Raw genomic sequence first — 18255 nt, forward strand, 5'->3', positions numbered from 1 at the left:
TGGTGGTTTTAAAATGTATGGTAACAAACGCAACTGCAGGAGTTTTGAAAAAGACGTGTAAATATATACAAAAGCTTTACCAAGTATGTGATTGTATTGTTTGGTGATAATGATGGCGTAGGAAATCCTTTATCGTGGGAACATGGTTTTGGAATAGCATGAAGTAGAATGAAGCTGAAATGAGGTGGGGAGTTGGCGCAGGCGCACTCTAGTGTGGTGAACGTCATGCGCACGAAATCCAGCTTTGCAACAAAATCATCAAACAGCACAATCATTGCCCTCAATATTTTATCTCCACAGTGACATTTTCCCAAAACCATTTCAGTTTCCATCCACTCACTAGATTTTTGAATTAATTTCAAGCTTTTAAAAATGAGTCAGTACCGTTTTTTAGGGTGAAATAATAACGACAACAATTTTAAAAACAATTGTTGTGTGAATAAGTGTAAATTAAATGTACGTTTTCTTGCTTTAAATTTAATGAAATAAATTAATGCATTAAATTAATTAAAGTAATCATAATTAACAGAAATATTGGCTTTGAAACATCAATCTTTGTGCAATTAATATGTTTTACTTAGTGACTTACAGAAATAAACCAATTTTTCAATATTCTAATTTATTGAATGATACTGGCTACATTGGACATACTTTTTAGTATACCGACATAACTGTGAAACAAACATGAGTACCGTTTTTTAACTGAATAATAAAATAAGCAGATATTTTTTAGGTAACATGAATTTTATTTTGAAGATGAACCGGTATTATTAACTCCGTGATCGCGTTGACTCGTAACAGAGTTCACCACCAGAGGGCAATGTTCTCTGAAACTACTTACTAAAATATCGCGAGATGTGGCTCTGCTTTAACATTTCAGAAGGTCAGCTGATCATTTACTACACACAGGAGTGACGAGCGTAGATCTGCATGACACGGAAATATTCGACGCTGTGACCGGCTTTATTAGATCCACATGTAAGATCAAAAATATATTTTTAAGCTCTATCCAAACATGTTTGAACATCCCGGGCAGCTTAAAAATATTTCGTAGTCAAAGTAACCTGACTACCGGTGGTAAGTAGGTGCTAGGTGGCTAGCGTTAGCTGAAACCTTACAACGAAGCCAACAGAATATTCTAGACCATCTTCTGCTACGGTTAGCTACAGATGAAAAATGCGTATATACTGTTGGCAGATTTTAGTTTTAGAATCCGTAACGTGGTGTATTTTCTGTGCTTGTTTTATTCATACCTTTACTACTGAAACTACTTAAAGGCATTTCGGCCGGTTAGCGAGATTGATAGCTCATCCACAGGGCATATCAAACGCAATTAGCGGTGATTAGTTCTTATGTATGTCCTGGTGATTACCACGAATAGCCTTTCCTTTCAATGTGCCCCCCAGATATGCGTGTGTTCATTTTTACATGCTGTCACTTTTAATGGAATTATATTTAACAGTATGTAAAAGAAGTGGCCAGTTGTGATGAATAATGATTGATCATTTTAAGAATACAAAAGTAACATCTATGATCATTTAAAATATGAGCTCAATAAAAGAAAGGTAATTAATAATTGTCAAATAATGTCACGGTTTGACTACAAGGAATTTCATATATATATATATATATATATATATATAATGTGTATATATATATATTTTTTTTTTCTTTTCAACAGAGCAACCTTACCCTGAAATATGGCAGACAATAACCAGGCAAACCCTCCTCCCCAGCTGGGGTTTGTGGTGAGTTGGTTGTTTCTTTTCTCTCTCTCTCTCTCTCTCTCTCTCTCTCTCTCTCTCTCTCTCTCTCTCTCTCTCTCTCTCTCYCTCCCCCCCTCCCTCCCTCCCTCCCCATAATAACTGAAATCCTGGGGTAGTTTAAATTACACTGAAAAGACAGAAGTATTTTGGCCAAAGTAAGAAAAGATTGTTTTAACTCTGAATATGTTTTAGGTCTCGTTATGAAAAGTCAAAACAATTGATTAATGCCTTCTCTGATTGTAATATCAGTGAATTAACCTGCAATAGTACTTTTATTTAGTCAAAAGGTGACATTTGCTACACTACAAAGAAAATGTACGTTCAGCTGCCTTCTGTTCTAGATGAAACTTTGTAGATCCTAAAAGACCATGGCTTTCTAATGAAATCCCAGTTTTTTGTGTGTTATAAGAAAACATGCCATTATAGGTCAAAGCCTATCTTGCTGAAAGAAATGGATAACTGCTCCTGTCAGCTAGCCAGGTATTGGACATCTATTGCAGATCCAAGATAGATGTTGGTTAAAGTTAGTGACTTATTTATGGACAGTAAAAAGGAGCTTTGATTGCCCTATTACTGTTCTTCTTTTATAGTTTAATTTTAATTGTCATGGATCATTTTCCTTGTCCTTAAGTGTCTTTGTAATAATCAAATGCTGAAAGACTTATTGAAAGAAGCTTTTGGTAGAAATGTAGCTTAAATAAATCCACTCTCAGAATAAGCAAACTCTTCTACAGCAGAGCCACAACTGCGCAAAATATGATCATTAAAATGGATACATGCACATGTACTGACGCATGTAAGGAGCTAGTCTTATGAACAGATTATTGGCCAATTAATACATTCTGGTAAGCGGCATGGCACAATATTCTATAGCACAATAACCCTCAAATCCAAAGGAGCAAAAACGTTGAAACTTTCTGTGCCAAGAAACAAAAGCTGAAAGCCTCTCACCAAATACTAAAAACAAATTAAAAGCACTAATAGATATAGATACAGAGGAAAATTAGTCAGGAGCAATAGGGTCAAAAATTCATTTGTTCCCTGTCCAAAAGTTTTTATAAATATGTGATCTTAATATTTTTTTAGTTCTTTTGTTTTTGCTACATTTATGCTTTTGTATTATGTGGATTGTTACACTGCTTCTTCTGGAAGACCTTTTTTGTGAAGTTTCCCATCTGGGGAAATAAGTTGATTATGATAAATCCCTAAAGCTGGTGGTGATAAAAACTGAAACCTGTAACAATATAAACTGTCCATAAGTTCTTCTGATTTTTGCTGTATAGCCTTTTTTTTTTAAAGTTGTACTTTCTTGAACAATGACAATAAAGGGATTCTTACTCTTTCGAGATTAATTCATCTTACTGAGATGATCAATTCAGTGATCATCTCAATGTGTGTTTATTTTAAAATCATGCATATGTTTATTCCCCACAGCAATTCTTAATGAGCAGTAAGCTGGAAACAGCGATGTGGCTTTCCCGTCTCTTCACAGTCTACTGCTCTGTAATGTTTATTCTGCCAATTCTGGGGTGAGTTCACCTTGTTGCTTTATACCACAGTTCAGCAGTTTCAGCACAAAGCCAGAATCACTAAAACATCTTTACGTCTCTTTTTGTGATTTCAGGCCTCAAGCAGCAGCACACTTTTATCAAAGAGCCTTGTTAGCTAATGCCCTCACCAGCGCCCTCCGTTTACACCAGAGACTTCCACGCTTTCAGCTCAGCAGAGCGTTTTTGGCCCAAGCTCTGCAAGAGGACAGCTGTCATTACCTGCTGTACTCTCTGATCCTGGTCAACTCTTACCCCATTACAAGTATCCTTCACTTCACGTGGTTTTCATATCAGATTTCCAGCAATATTATGTTATTTTGTGGTTTAATTTTTAATAATAATTGCCATGAGTTGTTCATTTTGCATTAATCTAAGTCATTTTAGCATATCATATCACTATATTTATTACATTTATTAACATTCCTGAGTGATTTGAGGAGCTTTAGTTTGGTCCTTAACTTTGTGTTCAGTGAGCATCTTCCCAGTTTTCTTGTTTTCTTTACTTCATGCAACCACCTACACAAAGAAAGTTCTTGATGTGAGTATATACCATTAATCAACTGCATCTAATATGATTAAAAAATGTTTTTTCCAAACACACTATAATGCTGAAATGGGCTATTAGAAGCAGTCAAATTGAGTTTTTTCTGTCTATCCCAGCAGCCGTTGTTTGGAGATGCAAATTTCATAAAAATACAAAGTAATAACTAGAATTGTGATTGGTTTTGCATTTACTCAAGGTAAACTCTGTGCCCAAATAAAAGCAATTTGTTGCACAGTTTTGTCAACAGTGCTTGACTTTTGTTTCTTATAAACTACAGTCTATGGGTCCAGGCAGCCTGATGTTCATCAGAAACCTCCTCGACCGACTAACGGCCAACCAGCAGAACATCCTGAAGTTTATTGCTTGCAATGAAATCTTCTTAATGCCGGCTACTGTTTTCATGCTCTTCAGGTCTGTTTCCAACTTAACTGATGTTATTGTTGTCACAAGGCAAAGAAAAACCTGATCTTAGTCATATGTGATACAATATGTCAAATTGTATCACATTATACCAGTTTTCCTGTTGGTTTTGATTGTAATTTAGGTAGGAAATGCACTGATGCGCAAGATATTTATGGTTTATTTATGAGTCCATTCAGATTTTGAAACTATAAGACAAACACATGCAATCACACATAACATATGTGTGATTGAAATCACTTCTTTTTTTTTGTAAAGTGCCTCAACAGACATGTTGTGAATTGATGTTACATGTTGTTTGAGTTTTATGACCTGCTGGTTTTGAATTTAGATCTTCTTGAAGGCAGCTGTAGCTCGGACTGCATGTCGCTGCAGTCAAAGCCCCACAAACAAACGTATTGCTCTGCTCTCACAGCCCCATTTTAAAATGGGCCTCTTCGGTACATAAGAGTGATTTGTAAAAAAAAGCTGCACACAGCAACTACATTCAGATTATGATTTTTTTTTTATATATTAATTTGTATTCTCAAGGATCCAACAGTGATTAAAATAGTACAAGTAACAATCCTGATGACAGTCACGTTTGGAGGTTCCTAGACATCAAGTAGAATTTATTGGAAAAATAAATCAAAATTCTTATCACAGTAAGCTATTTTTCAAAATAAGTGACACAATAAACCCTAATGCATTTGTATAAAACTTGACTGAAGTTAATTGTCTTCAACAGTGGTCAGGGAAGCTTGTTGCTGCCTTTTATCTACTACCGCTTCCTCACGCTGCGCTACACATCCAGAAGAAACCCATACTGCCGGTAAGGTGTTAAAAAATGTATATCAAAAGAAGGATCAAAACATGGTTTTTCATGTGCATATGGTGAATTTATTTCTGCTAACTCCCATAGGTTATAGATAAATGTACATTTTATTTGCTCTTTCTTATCAAAACCTTTTTAATATGCATATAACCTTTATGCATATTATCCAACAGTTCATTCAGTGAGTGTTTGTTTTAAATTCAGTATTGGATTATTCCTTCTCTGCATATAGTTTGTGATTCTAAACATATATATGATGGGAATTAAATATTTAGAAATATTTTATAGGTGGATAACAAACTTTATCAACAATAACTTAGTGAGTTGTTCTTTTTTTTGCTTTTTTTTTTACTTTTTAAGTTTGTCACAACATTATGACTTTATCTTCTTTATATAACTTTGCTTTAGATTATTTAGATTTTCTGAGCACAACTCTTTAGGTTCCACCTCTGCATTTTACAACAAGAAGTTAAAGTCTAGACTTTGCCTGGGTCATTGCAGCAGATTGATTAATTATTTTCTTAGGGTTTTAGGTAGATTTGCAGGTGCATTGGAGATTGCTGTCCAGTTAATGACCCAGTTTAGTGAATGTTTGTGCTGATGGCGTCACATTAGTGTCTAGAATACTTTGGCATAGAGTGAAATTATTGGTCAACTCAATTGTTGCGAGGTGGCCAGGTAAAAAAAAAAAAGGCTGAATTATCACATCTCTGTCACCACATTTATAGCAGAAAAACACAATATTTTTTGATGGTGTCTGAGCTGCTATGCAGTGTAAATAAATATACCACCAACCTCAACTAAGGACGAATATTTATTTAGTAATTTGTTTTTCTGTAGTGACACCTTTCAGATTTATTATTCTAACATGATTTTCCCTCTGTAGCACCTTGTTCACTGAGCTACGAATTCTTCTGGAGCACTTCATCATGAAACCTTCTTGTCCCGCTTTTTTGAGGAGGATGTGCCTCAGCAGCATCGCCTTCATCAGCCGCCTCGCTCCCACAGGGGTCTAATTAGACTACGCAGATGTTGTTCCATTTTAGTTTTTCTGCCATTTGCGATGTGACTTAAAATTATGAAGGGGGCAGACATTGCCATCAGTGGAAGAAACCTTTTTTTGAATGTCAACTTTACTGTCTGACCTCCCTTTTGTACCTGTACATTGAAGACAGGCCTGTAAAGCACTGAAATTTGATAGTGATATTTCTGTTTTTGTTGGCTGATCAGAGCACAGCAGATATCAGCTGCACTCTGCATGTTTTGGCAGGTTTTTCTTTCATGTCATTATTTATTCATAAAAATGTTTATTCTGTGATGGAAAAATAACATTCTAAGATTATAGAGACTTGAAGCATGAATATGTTTTTATTAAAGAAATGTTTTTTGGTTTTATTTGTCAATAATTATGAAATGTCTGAATGCCTCACCTTCAACGTTTTCCTTCTATGCCGTCAAATAAGTTCCATTAACATCCATAATTACTTTACAAGGTTGTCTGATGGATGTTTAGCTGAAAAGATATCTGCTGTATTTTTAAGAATATTTTATGGTACGACAGTTTTTGCTGTCAGTTATGTATGATCTAATTTGCACAATGCATGTCATCCTTACATTGTTTCTCAATTTTTATCACAGCTCTGAACTTTTTTAACTCAATGATGTTGCAGTAGTTTCCTCCTCAAATGCCTGTTTTTCTTTACATTATATGTGCTTCTATGCCTAAGGAGACACCACATTTTTATGACAAGAATAAAGTTATCTCTTAAAAAAAATTCTAAAATATTAACTATTTTGAATTCCATTAACTTCTCAACTTAGTGACTAAGAGATTTTAATCAGTGACTGCATTTCTTATTCTAAGATTTTCTATGCAGTTTATTTTCCAGTAAATTAGAATATTGAAAAATCTTTCACCTTCTAATCCAAAATGTTAATCTTCTATTACGTAGATTAATTACACAATAACCCTAACCCAAAACTCAGGTTTTCAAAAATGTTTAATATTGCACAGCACTTTAGAACAAAAAACGGAATTGTTGCAGAATTGTTGGACAATTAACTGAGGACTTATGGAAGACTTGATTTCTGTAATGGGATTGTTGGCTTTCCTGTCTCAGCATAGATTTACTATGATTTTGGTCAGGTCAGATTGGTGCCTAGCCAAGTACAGATACATGGTCATTACACCAGGAGTTGGTAGTTTCAGCATAATGAGCAGATTTGTGCTAATCCCTGCTGGCAAATGAAATGCACATCCATGATTCTTGTCGGCAATTTGAACATTCCTCTCATAACCCTCTGATGCGTGAGTGACTGACTATGCAAACCTGAGTGAAGTTGCCACCTTCTTCAAATCAGACAAAATTGGTGTCAAACGTTTGTGCTGGTTTGTGCAGCAAAAATTTTTGTTTGTGCTGCTATCATTTTAAAGATATAAAGAAATGTTTCTAGAGGTCATCCAAGGTCAACCATCCCCGTTTGATTTCATAAAAGTGGGGGGGTTGGTTGATCTTTTGACCTTTACACTTTCATAAATATAAAAAAAATTGGTGTCAAACGTTTGTGCTGGTTTGTGCAGCAAAAATTTTCATTTGTGCCGCTTTCATTTTAAAGATGTAAAGAAAGTTGGATTTCATAAAGGGGGGGGGGGGCTGGTTGACCTTTTGACCTTTACACTTTCATTAATATCTTCAAAGCCAAAGCAGCACAAAGGAAAATTGTTGCTGCACAAACCAGCACAAACGTAGCCGAGTTGATTGACACCCATTTTGTCTGGTTTGAAGAAGGTGGGGGGGATGGTTGACCTTGGATGACCTCTAGAAACATTTCTTTGTATCTTTAAAATGATAGCGGCACAAACGAACATTTTTGCTGCACAAACGTTTGACACCAATTTTGTCTGATTTGAAGAAGAAGGCCAACTTCACTCAGGTACTATACAGTCTTCCGTGAGTGGGTCCTTTTTGACCCGGGTTACAAACAATGTGTTTTTATGCTACTTTTGTCATTTTGATTCAAAATGTTTTGCATAATACTTTCTACTGTGTTTTATTTCACACAAGAATTATTTCATGTTTGAAATATGTTCATTTTTTTACTTTTTTAAAAGTTTTTAGAACAATTTGTAGAACATTTCTGAGAATTTGTACAACATTTTTAAAACAAAATGACAACAGCAGCAATTTTACAACAATGATGAAATGTCAATAATGGACAATGTTAACATCCATTATGTGTGTGTGGGTGTCTATGTGGGCATGGGGGGGTGCAAAAGAGCACGTTTCCTGAAACTAGCTAGCTAACCATGCTAGCTAACATTACTGTCTCTATTCTATTATGCTACGTGTATCACGCATGTGAGTGTGTGTATGATTTATCCATCCATTCATCAATCCATCCATCCATCTTCTGTTTATCCGGGGTCGGGTCGCAGGGTCAGCAGCCTAAGTAAGGAGGCTCAGAGTTCGCTCTCCCCAGCCAGTTGTTCCAGCTCCTCTGGGGGAACACATGGCGTTCCCAGACCAGCTGAGAAACATCGTCAGCGTGTCCTGGGTCTTCTCCGGGGTCTCCAGGTGAGACGTGCCCAGAACACCTCACCAGAGAGGCGTCCAGGAGGCATTCTGACCAGATGCCGAGTCATCTCAACTGGCTCCTCTCGACATGAAGGAGCAGCAGCTCTACTCTGAGTCCCTCCTGGATATCTGTCCTCATCCTATCTCTAGGGAAGAGCCCAGACACCCGACAGGAAAAACTAATTTTGGCCGCTTGTATCCATGACCTCGTTCTTTCAGACAAGACCCAAAGCTCATGACCATAGATGAGGGTAGGAACGTAGATCAACCGGTAAATCAAGAGCTTTGCTTTTTGGTTCAGCTCTCTCTTCACCACGATCTCCTGCTCCATTTTTCCCTCATTGGTGAACAAGATCCTGAGATACTTGAACTCCTCCACTTGGGGCAGGATATCCTCCCCGACCCAGAGAAGGCACTCTATACTTTTCTGGCTCATTTATTTATGCATTTATTTCTATAGCTATGAATTTTTATTTTATTTATTGAGATGATAAAAGAAAGAACCTTGAATACATTGATCAACAGGTTTTGCATGTCATTCAACACGTTCTCTCTTTTGGTTTTCTCATCCAGGGTGTCAGACATGCACACACATAATAAAGATGCACAATAAAGCATAGGTGGTAATGTTAGCTAGTTGGTTAGATAACTAGTGTTGGCTAACTTTGAAGAAGGCTTATATGTTAATTCGTGACAATAACGTCACAGTACTCATGATTGACACAAACACATTTGTGAGATAAAAAATAAAGATAATGCTTATATTTAGGAGTTCTTGCTATGTAAAATAATATTATTCAGAGGTGACACTTAGGTCTTAGTGTGTTTGGTTCAGAAAATTTTTTTTTCCTGACTGTAACAATTGGTAAGAAACAAAGATTCCCATTAAATTCCATAGGAAATTAATGTGGGTCATTTTGGACCCACTCACGGAAGAATGGGGTAGTAACATAAAATATGCTATTTCTTAAAATGTATAAAAGGTAAATTAAAAATTTGAATTGCATGATATCAGTAACATGTTTCTTGAATACCTGGAATATGAAGTGATGAAAACTTTTCATTACAAAGATATTGCAAAAAGGACCCAGTTACCCATCAGAGGGTTAATATAAAGCAACGAGGCTTCTGTGACCCCAAATGATGTATCCAAACTATCTTGATTTTCATATGAAATTAATTTCTTAATTTTCTTGGATTTGAAAAGATGACTTTGGGCCTCTAAGCAGCAGTCAAGTCTTTTCTGTCCTCATGCCAAAAAGTTTGAATTAAAATTACTTGGATTAGACTGTTCAATTTTAACTTTTGTGGTAAGGTTGTTCATATGCTATAGAACTCCTGGGGACATGTAAAGCTGGATTCAAACATAAGGAGACTGCAGCCAATCAGCATGCGGCGTCATTCTCACTGCTCTACTTTTATCCAATGAAGTCGCAGCTTGGAGAAAGGAAGTCAATGTTGCCGTGGCAACGGGAGTTTGATTTATACAGTTCGCCGTGGAAGATTTATCTTCAATTTTGTCGTTGACCTAATCTCACATTTCTCGCAAACAGAGATAATGTTTATCGTCGGTTGTTTTATGTTGTTCATTCGGTGTCTTTATAGTTAGTTTGTGCTCAATGACTGAGACAGATGGCGGCTGATTTAATCGTGTTAGTCAATTAGCTTGCTAGCTAACGTTAGCACGTCGAGCTAATCTCTTAGCTGAAAGTAATCCCAGCCTTGAATGGCTTTTTCGTTCTCTTGTTATTCAGCTTGAAAGAAGCAATCTGAACTAGCTTTAGAAGTCAAGCAAACAATTTTCTTGGTCGAAAAACAGTTGGGATATTATCTAAAAGACATTGAAATTAAAAGAAGATGGAGCTCCACCTACATAGACTTGATTATACTCAGGTAACAACACCATTTAATAGTCGCTGTTTTTGCCTTGCTAGATTTAGAGTAGTTTTAGTTGCTGCTGAATTAAAATTAATCAATGTTACGTTACATATTTGCTCTAGGTTGGTGTGACATCCCAGAAAACTATGAGGTTACTTCCAGCGTTGGGAAAAAAATCAACCCAAAAGGTATCATTACCGAAGACCACTGCCACATGTATTTGGAAACCTTTGAAAAACAGTTTCACTTTCAATGTGAAAAATCTTTTCCCTTCTAATCAAAAAGAATAATACATTTAGTTAGTTAAATGTATTTAATAAAAAGTAACAATAACAATATAAGATTTATTTGGACTTTGGCAGTTTTCTTACTTTCTGTCTGTGGAGTTTTGTAAGTCAAGCTGTGTCTCCTGTGAAGAAAAGTGACACTGATCTCTTTAAGATGTTGCCATATGTAAACTATTAAGACATAGAAGTAATTAACATGATCCCTTATTCCTTGAAGAAAATAAATTCCAAAAGGAGTAAGGAAAATGCAGCACACCTAACACGCGACCTGAAACATGCGTTATAACGTTTGAGGTTAATAAATTTGCTGTATGACAGGTTTTCTGATAATAGTCCTTTTTCTAACCACCTCTCTAGTCTTTTCTGGTCCGACATCTTTGCTATTTTTAATAGACTTATCAATATGAACAAATTGTGTTTTTGTTGGACAGGCTGTTTGTGACAGACTGTGAAGATTCAAGTTTTCTGTTTTCTGTAAATGATGGACACACACATCCCTCTTGATTTTAGCCAGATTTTATGTCTGAACCATTTTCCAAATCACACAAAGAAGGAAAATGACCTCAGTTATGATATATATATCTTTTGTTTATGAAGAAGAGAAAGACATAGTTCAATTAGTGTAAGTAGTATCAATCTGTGCACTCTCACTGGGAATTGTTCATCTGAAGGACAGCCTGGGGGAAGAATTTATCTCTGACAGAGCTCTGTTACCCTGTCCTGTGTCCAGGATGTGTGGGCTCTTCTTAGGTAAATGTTAAGTGACTTGACTAACAAATTCCCTCAGACAAAAATAATTTATATTATGCTGTTTTCTATCAACTTTAGTAGCCTCTGAAATGTGCTATGTAAATTGACCTCAGCTCAACATTTATTCAGTCTTTATACCAGAAAATTTGGTTTGTTGAGATGGACTCAAATAAAAAAGTTCATGTTTTTGGTCTGGTTGGTGTCTTATTCTTTTTCAGGTTGCCATAGCTGACCATGATGGTGTAGTTACATGCTTTGGGATGAAGAAGGGAGAAGCAGTGGTGAGCTTATCTTTTATATAATCCAACTGTTGTTGAAGTGACATTTTTTTACTGTAAAGACATATGATTGTCTGTTTCAGCCTGTGTTTAAAACACTCCCTGGAGCAAAGGTAGCCAGAATGGACCTCGGAGGTGCAGTGGGAACTCCCCAGGAGAAGATCTTTGTCTGTTCTGGTTCTCAGGTTCGAGGATTCACTAAGAAAGGAAAACAGTTCCTCACCTTTGAGGCCAACCTCACGGAGAGCATTAATGCCTTGTAGGAACATCCTCCTTTTATTTCTTCTTATTCTGTTTGCTTGACTTTTATAGTATGTTGTGACTTTTATGTGAATGATAATGACAATGTTTTTTTCTAGGCACGTCTCAGCCGCTGACCTTTTTGTGTGTGCAAGTTACATCTACAACCACTACTGTGACTGCAAGGACCAAGACTACTTCCTTTCTGGAGACAAAATTAATGACATCACATGTTTATCCTCTGAAAAGCTTCCTCACCTCATCCCTGTGTTAGCTTGCCAAGATCGAGTTCTCAGAGTCTTACAGGTAACTCGAACTTACAGTTAAATACAAAATTGTTTAACTGGATGCTTTCATGTTGTCATATCTGTGGCTAATCTAGATTTTAAATTATTTTCATTCAAATAAATGATGAGTTTTAAACCCCTTTGCTCTATCCGTTGGCTGTTCCAACACTCTACCAAGGTTTCTCTTCAGTGATTTACTCTAACTCTAACTTCAGGGATCTGAACTGTCTTATGATATTGAAGTTCCCGGCCCTCCATCTGTTCTGGAACTTTTTAATAAAGATGGAGGCAAGTCAACTTCTTGTCTTTAGTTCATTTAAATTATAAATCCTTACAGAGTTTCATTTGAACACTATGTGTTTTTCTTCAGGAGAGGAAGTCCTTTATGGAACCACTGATGGAAAAATTGGACTGGTTCAGATTGGTGACTGTGATGCTGCAACCAAATGGGAGATTGGAAATGAAAAAAGGAAAGGAGGTATAGTTCAAAACAGAGCTGATCAAAAGTTAAACATAAACTAATTATTGGCATGATAGCCATGTTAATTTAGGATTTTTAATTATTTATTTTAACTGTTCATTTCCCATGCAGCTTCAGTAAGTTTTGAAAACAAGACTTAGGTGAAGTAGTTTGGATTTATTGTGAATTTTCTCTAAACAACAAATGTTTAAAGTTACACATATAAGCACAATTATATACACACATTTCCTGTAATTTTTGGTTAAGTGTCCCTTAGCATGTTTTTTTTCCAGTCAACAATAAGCTTCTGGCATAATTTTGACCAGATAATTAATTCATCATCCTTCTTGGGAGAAATAGCAAGCTTTGTATCAGCTTTTAAACATGGCCGATACATTTTTAATATGGTTGAATCTTAATGCTTTCTTGCTTCATTTATTCTAAAATCAGTTTTGATGTGCTTGGTTTTAGGATGTTTAGGAACAACTAGGAAGCATGAAGGCTCAAGACTTCAATAAACTATAACCGATTGGCATAACAGTGCAGCAAAGCTTTCAAACATAACACTGTATCAGCTTCCACGCATGGCGGTGGTAGCATCATGCTGAGGGTCTTTTTTTCAGCCCAGTATTGGTAAATTGCACAATAATACATACAAAAATACTTTAAATCATAGTCTGTGCCAGACAAACAACCAGTTTAAATACTCAAATCTAAATGCTGCCATTCTAACAAAGAGGGTGGTCAAATATGCATCTGAATGCATATTTATTTATTATTATTCAACTTGCTAAGGGATATTTAATCAAATATTAATGGGGATGTGGGCGTTCAGTTCAAAGGCTGTCTGTATTTGAACTTTGTGTGGATTATGGGAAATTTGCAATAAATTGAAACTAGTTCACCCAGATTTTGTTTTTCAGTTTAATTTTCTAAATTAATATATAAGGCAATTATTAGTGTGTGTAAACTTCTAAACTGAACAATGATATCATGCACAATGTTTTATTAAGTGTTTCGTTTAAAAAAAATTCACAGCATGACCCATTGTGGACTATTCTTGTCTTGTAGTTTTGGACGCGTCTCAAAGCACCAAAACTCTTTTTCTTTCTTCCATCAGGAATTCTCTGCATTGACACTTATGATATCATTGGCGATGGTGTGAATGACATCCTGGTGGGCAGGGACGATGGGACAGTGGAAGTCTATGGTTTTGACAGCTCCAGTGAGCCTACGTTACGCTTTGAACATGTGAGATTTTGTCTGGCATGATGAAAATGTCTTTACCTGTTCTAGTTTGGTTTTAATAGTGGCAAACAGTTATCACAATTAAAAGCTGCTTGGCCGCATTATAGGTCAGGTGGCCTGCATGTTGTCAATATGTTTTACGTTTAGTTTTCAATCGTAAAGCTTTTTATGGCCTTTGGAGTAATGCATACATTCATTCCCAGTATAGTGTCCCATCATGTATGCTTTCAGGGAGACACTGTAAAAACTTGCCAGTCCATCCTATTTTTATGAGCAGATTGTGTCCACGGGCATACCTTAACTTTGCTTTAAAATGTTGGCTGGTTTCTTAATTAAAGATGAAATTTCTTCTCCTTTCAGGTGTTGACAGAGAGTGTGACCTCCATCCAAGGTGGCTGTGTGGGGAAAGAGTCATATGATGAGGTCTTAACTGCCACCTATACAGGTTACATGAGATGTGATTTTCATTTAGAAATGAAATTATAAAAATGGTCTCAAACTTAGATTTTTTTAAATAGTTGTATTCTTGAATGCGGATTATATCTTCAGGATGGGTGACTGGGCTGACCTCTGAACCCCAGAGGGCCGAGGCTGTACAAGGAGACGAAGTCAGGATGAGCAAGGAGACCCAGTCTAAAATAGAAGCACTCAGGTACGAGCACAATTATCCATTTGTCTGAGCTTCTCGTTTTACCTTCTGCGTTCTGATTATATTTGGATTTCAGCACAAATTTGTTTCTGGTCATATCGTTGCCTTTTAGTGCAGAGCTCGAGCAGCTACAGGTGAAAGTTCTTCAGGGGCGTGAGCAATACCAACAGTCCAGTCAGTCCAGCACGGCCGTCTCTGCTGTGCCTGTTTTCAGCATCAATGACAAGTTCACGCTCTGCCAGGATGACGCCAGCTATAGTCTCACTCTGGAAGTGCCGACGGCCATCGATAACCTACTCTTGCAGGTATCTGCAGCAGTTTTTTGCTGCTGATACAAATAACATCCTTTATTTTTAATTATATTATCTAAGAAGCAGAATGTAACTTCAATTTGAATCTTTTTTTCCTTCAGAGTGATGTCCCCATTGACCTGCTGGATGTAGATAAGAACTCAGCCGTTGTCAGTTTCAGTGAATGTGACTCACAGGTGAGCTGTTTTAGTCGGTCTGTATACATTAAGCATGAATAAAGCATCAACCTGCTGTGCTCTTAGAGCCCTGACCGAATATGTGTTTCCACCAGCCTAATGGAAACTTCCTCCTGGCCACATACAGATGTCAAGCCAATACAACCAGACTTGAGCTTAAGGTAACCATTCAATTAACTCTGAGTGAAGGCATGAATGGTTTTCTTTATTGCAACTCACTGCTAATGGAACTCTAAGGTTTGTACGGTGGTTTGCAAAGGTATTATCAACCCTTAAACCTTCCTATGTTTTATTTTTTTGTTTGTTTTGTTTTTTTTACATTGCGACACCACACTGTTGTATGCTAACACAAAGTGGTGCATGATTGTGACATGGAAAGAATCTTATGCAGTTTTTTTTTTTTTTTTTACAAATAAAAACCAGAAATGGACAAAGAGTGGTGTGCATCTATATTAAACCCTTCTGAGTCAATATTCACTGCCATTACAGCTGGAGATCTTGAACAGCCTTTCACATCTGCACACTGATGTTTTTCTCCATTCTTCTTTGTAAAAACAATTCAGGCTCAGTTAAATTAGTTAGAGAGCATCTGTGAACATATATTTGAAAGTCTTTCCACAGATTCTCAGTTTGATTTCCATGATGCTGTTTGTTCACTAAAGAGTGCTAACAAATCTTAGGGGCTTTCACAGAACAGCATAAACTTCGATAAGATTAAATTAAGACTGAATACATATTTTTATTAGTTAAAATGTAAGAAAGTGGTTATAATTTTTCTTGTCCTTCACATTTATGAAGTCATGTAAAATTCTAATTAAGTACACTGAAGTTTATGGTTATAACACAACAAAATATGAAAAAGCTTAAAGGTTTGGAATACTTTTGCAACACATTGTGTAACTATAGTTGGCATTTTACTTTCTATTGTATCACTGCTTGGTTAATTCTTCAAAAGCAAAGTCTCTGTGCAGGTTTATATGAATGCTGGGGAACAAAATGACTATCCTGTCTACTTGATGAGCTTAAATGTTGTTCTGTATAAGATGCGGCAAATAAATAATCAGTTTTATCCACAATCAGGTGAGATCCATTGAGGGACAGTATGGGACCCTGCAGGCTTACGTTACACCCAGGCTGCAGCCCAAGACCTGCCAGGTTCGACAGTATCAGATCAAACCGCTTTCTCTGCACCAGCGGACACACAGCATAGACCCAGACAGGTAAGGGCTTCATGTGAGCATCAAATAACAATTTGACAGCTTGAATATAAAAAAAGCTGGTATGCAGTAACGAGTAGACATTTAGTTAGAAGTCAGCTTCCAGTTATATCAGCTGCATTGTAGATAATCTCTGTCCATTTTTGTTTTCAGGCCAATGAACCGACTCAGTCTGGTGGGGCAGTTCAGTTTTGCAGAGATTCATTCCTGGGTGGTTTTCTGTTTGCCAGAGGTGCCTGAAAAAACGCCTGCAGGGGAGAGTGTGACCTTCTACTTCCACAACACGTTCCTCGGCACACAGATTGAAGCCACATACTGGTAAACTCAGGAACACACTAAAAACAACTCGAGCTTTGTTCAGGAGTATCATATCAAAATCAAAAATACCCTCAAAAGACCAGTTGTCACCAAATATATTTATAAAACCCATTAGCAAATGTTAAAATATTAATAAAAAGCTCACTCTCTGCATTCTAAGAGTACTTCTTGAAATTAAATAATAATGAACATCTTTTCTCTGTGGTGTAATTTGGCACTTTGCAGAGAAAACTGCTTTGATTTGACTGATAAAATAATATCTAAGCACACAACTGTTATCTTAAAAGTTCTATTTATGTGGCCCTTTGAGGTTTAGTGGACAACATAAAACCTTGTTTAGTTCATTTTAAAAATGCACAACTAAATTTGAAATTTTCACCTGGGTTTTACAGTATGTTTTTTCAATTGTCTGATTTATCTTTTCAGCAAAGGGGAGGGTCACTTTAAGTCAGACAATATTTCTACCATCTCTATCCTCAGAGATGTTCTTTCTAAAGAGGCGACCAAGAAGAAAATAAATCTAAATATTTCATACGGTAGGTCTACTGCGTCTCTCTGAATTTTACACTGATGTGCTTATTGATCTATACAGGAGAAACGAAACCCATTTGTTGTGTGTCTTCCAGATATAAATGACGACTCGGTGAGTCACACTCTCCGGATGATCCATCCAAAACTCGAGTACCAGCTACTGTTGGCAAAGAAAGTTCAGCTTATCGATGCTCTCAAAGTAGGTTTTGGTTAAATGGGAACACATTGTGTCAGGGCTCATGTGTGACCTGGCTCTCCTTCCTTTTTTCTATAATTGTAAGGAGCTCCAGGTACATGAGGGGAATGCTGATTTCCTAATCCCAGAGTATCGCAGCATTTTGGACGAGTCTGCCAATCTTCTGGAGGAGTACAAGAAGCAGCCAGCACACCTTGATAGGCTCTACGGTAAAGTCTGGGAGTCACAATGAGACTGATTTTTAAGTAAATTTTAATGTTGTAAGTCATTTGGATTGCAGTGACTTGATCTGTGCTTATCTTTCTTGCAGGGATGATCACTGATCTTCTTATTGACAAATTCAAGTTCAAGGGCAAGAATGTGAGAACAAAAGTGTCATCAATGCTGGAGATCCTTGACCATTATGACTTAAATTCACTATTAGACTTTTTCAGTGAACCATGAAGTCAGACAAACCAGAAATGTATATTTTTCTGTTTTATCTCTGGGCTGCTTTGTCCTGTAATCACATCACAGAATTGTAATTATCCAACACTTATGTTTTTGTTGTCTCAAATTATGGTCTTTTATTGTATTTAGAAACTATTTATAAATATAATATTGATATTGCAGAATAATAAAATATGTATTCAGTCTTTTGATATTGTTTAAAATAATAATGCATTTTTAATTAAATAGTAGCTATCTTTTAATTCAGGCTAAATAATAATAATAATAATACTTTATTGATCCCCTAAAGGGAGGAAATCTAGTTTGTCCC

At 36.4% G+C, this 18255-nt stretch overlaps 2 protein-coding genes across 2 annotated transcripts; both read left to right on the plus strand.

Annotated features, from left to right (window-relative positions):
• The first annotated feature begins 869 nt into the window (after positions 1-869).
• Positions 870-6487, plus strand: tmem33 (transmembrane protein 33). The gene is made up of 8 exons (XM_008421110.2): positions 870-978; positions 1682-1748; positions 3201-3295; positions 3391-3578; positions 3787-3854; positions 4138-4271; positions 5008-5091; positions 5981-6487. Exons 2-8 carry the CDS (start codon positions 1701-1703, stop codon positions 6108-6110), a joined length of 747 nt encoding a protein of 248 aa, XP_008419332.1. The 5' UTR covers positions 870-978; positions 1682-1700; the 3' UTR covers positions 6111-6487.
• Positions 6488-10135: 3648 nt separating this feature from the next.
• Positions 10136-18103, plus strand: bbs7 (Bardet-Biedl syndrome 7). Its single transcript, XM_008421109.2, has 19 exons — positions 10136-10562; positions 10670-10735; positions 11803-11865; positions 11946-12121; positions 12222-12408; positions 12605-12677; positions 12760-12867; positions 13970-14100; positions 14458-14542; positions 14647-14749; positions 14859-15051; positions 15159-15233; positions 15329-15394; positions 16314-16453; positions 16604-16768; positions 17195-17304; positions 17395-17498; positions 17581-17704; positions 17806-18103. Exons 1-19 carry the CDS (start codon positions 10527-10529, stop codon positions 17937-17939), a joined length of 2139 nt encoding a protein of 712 aa, XP_008419331.1. The 5' UTR covers positions 10136-10526; the 3' UTR covers positions 17940-18103.
• Positions 18104-18255: the final 152 nt, after the last annotated feature.

The sequence above is a fragment of the Poecilia reticulata genome, linkage group LG10 (genome assembly GCF_000633615.1).
Source record: "Poecilia reticulata strain Guanapo linkage group LG10, Guppy_female_1.0+MT, whole genome shotgun sequence".
NCBI classification, from domain to species: domain Eukaryota; kingdom Metazoa; phylum Chordata; class Actinopteri; order Cyprinodontiformes; family Poeciliidae; genus Poecilia; species Poecilia reticulata.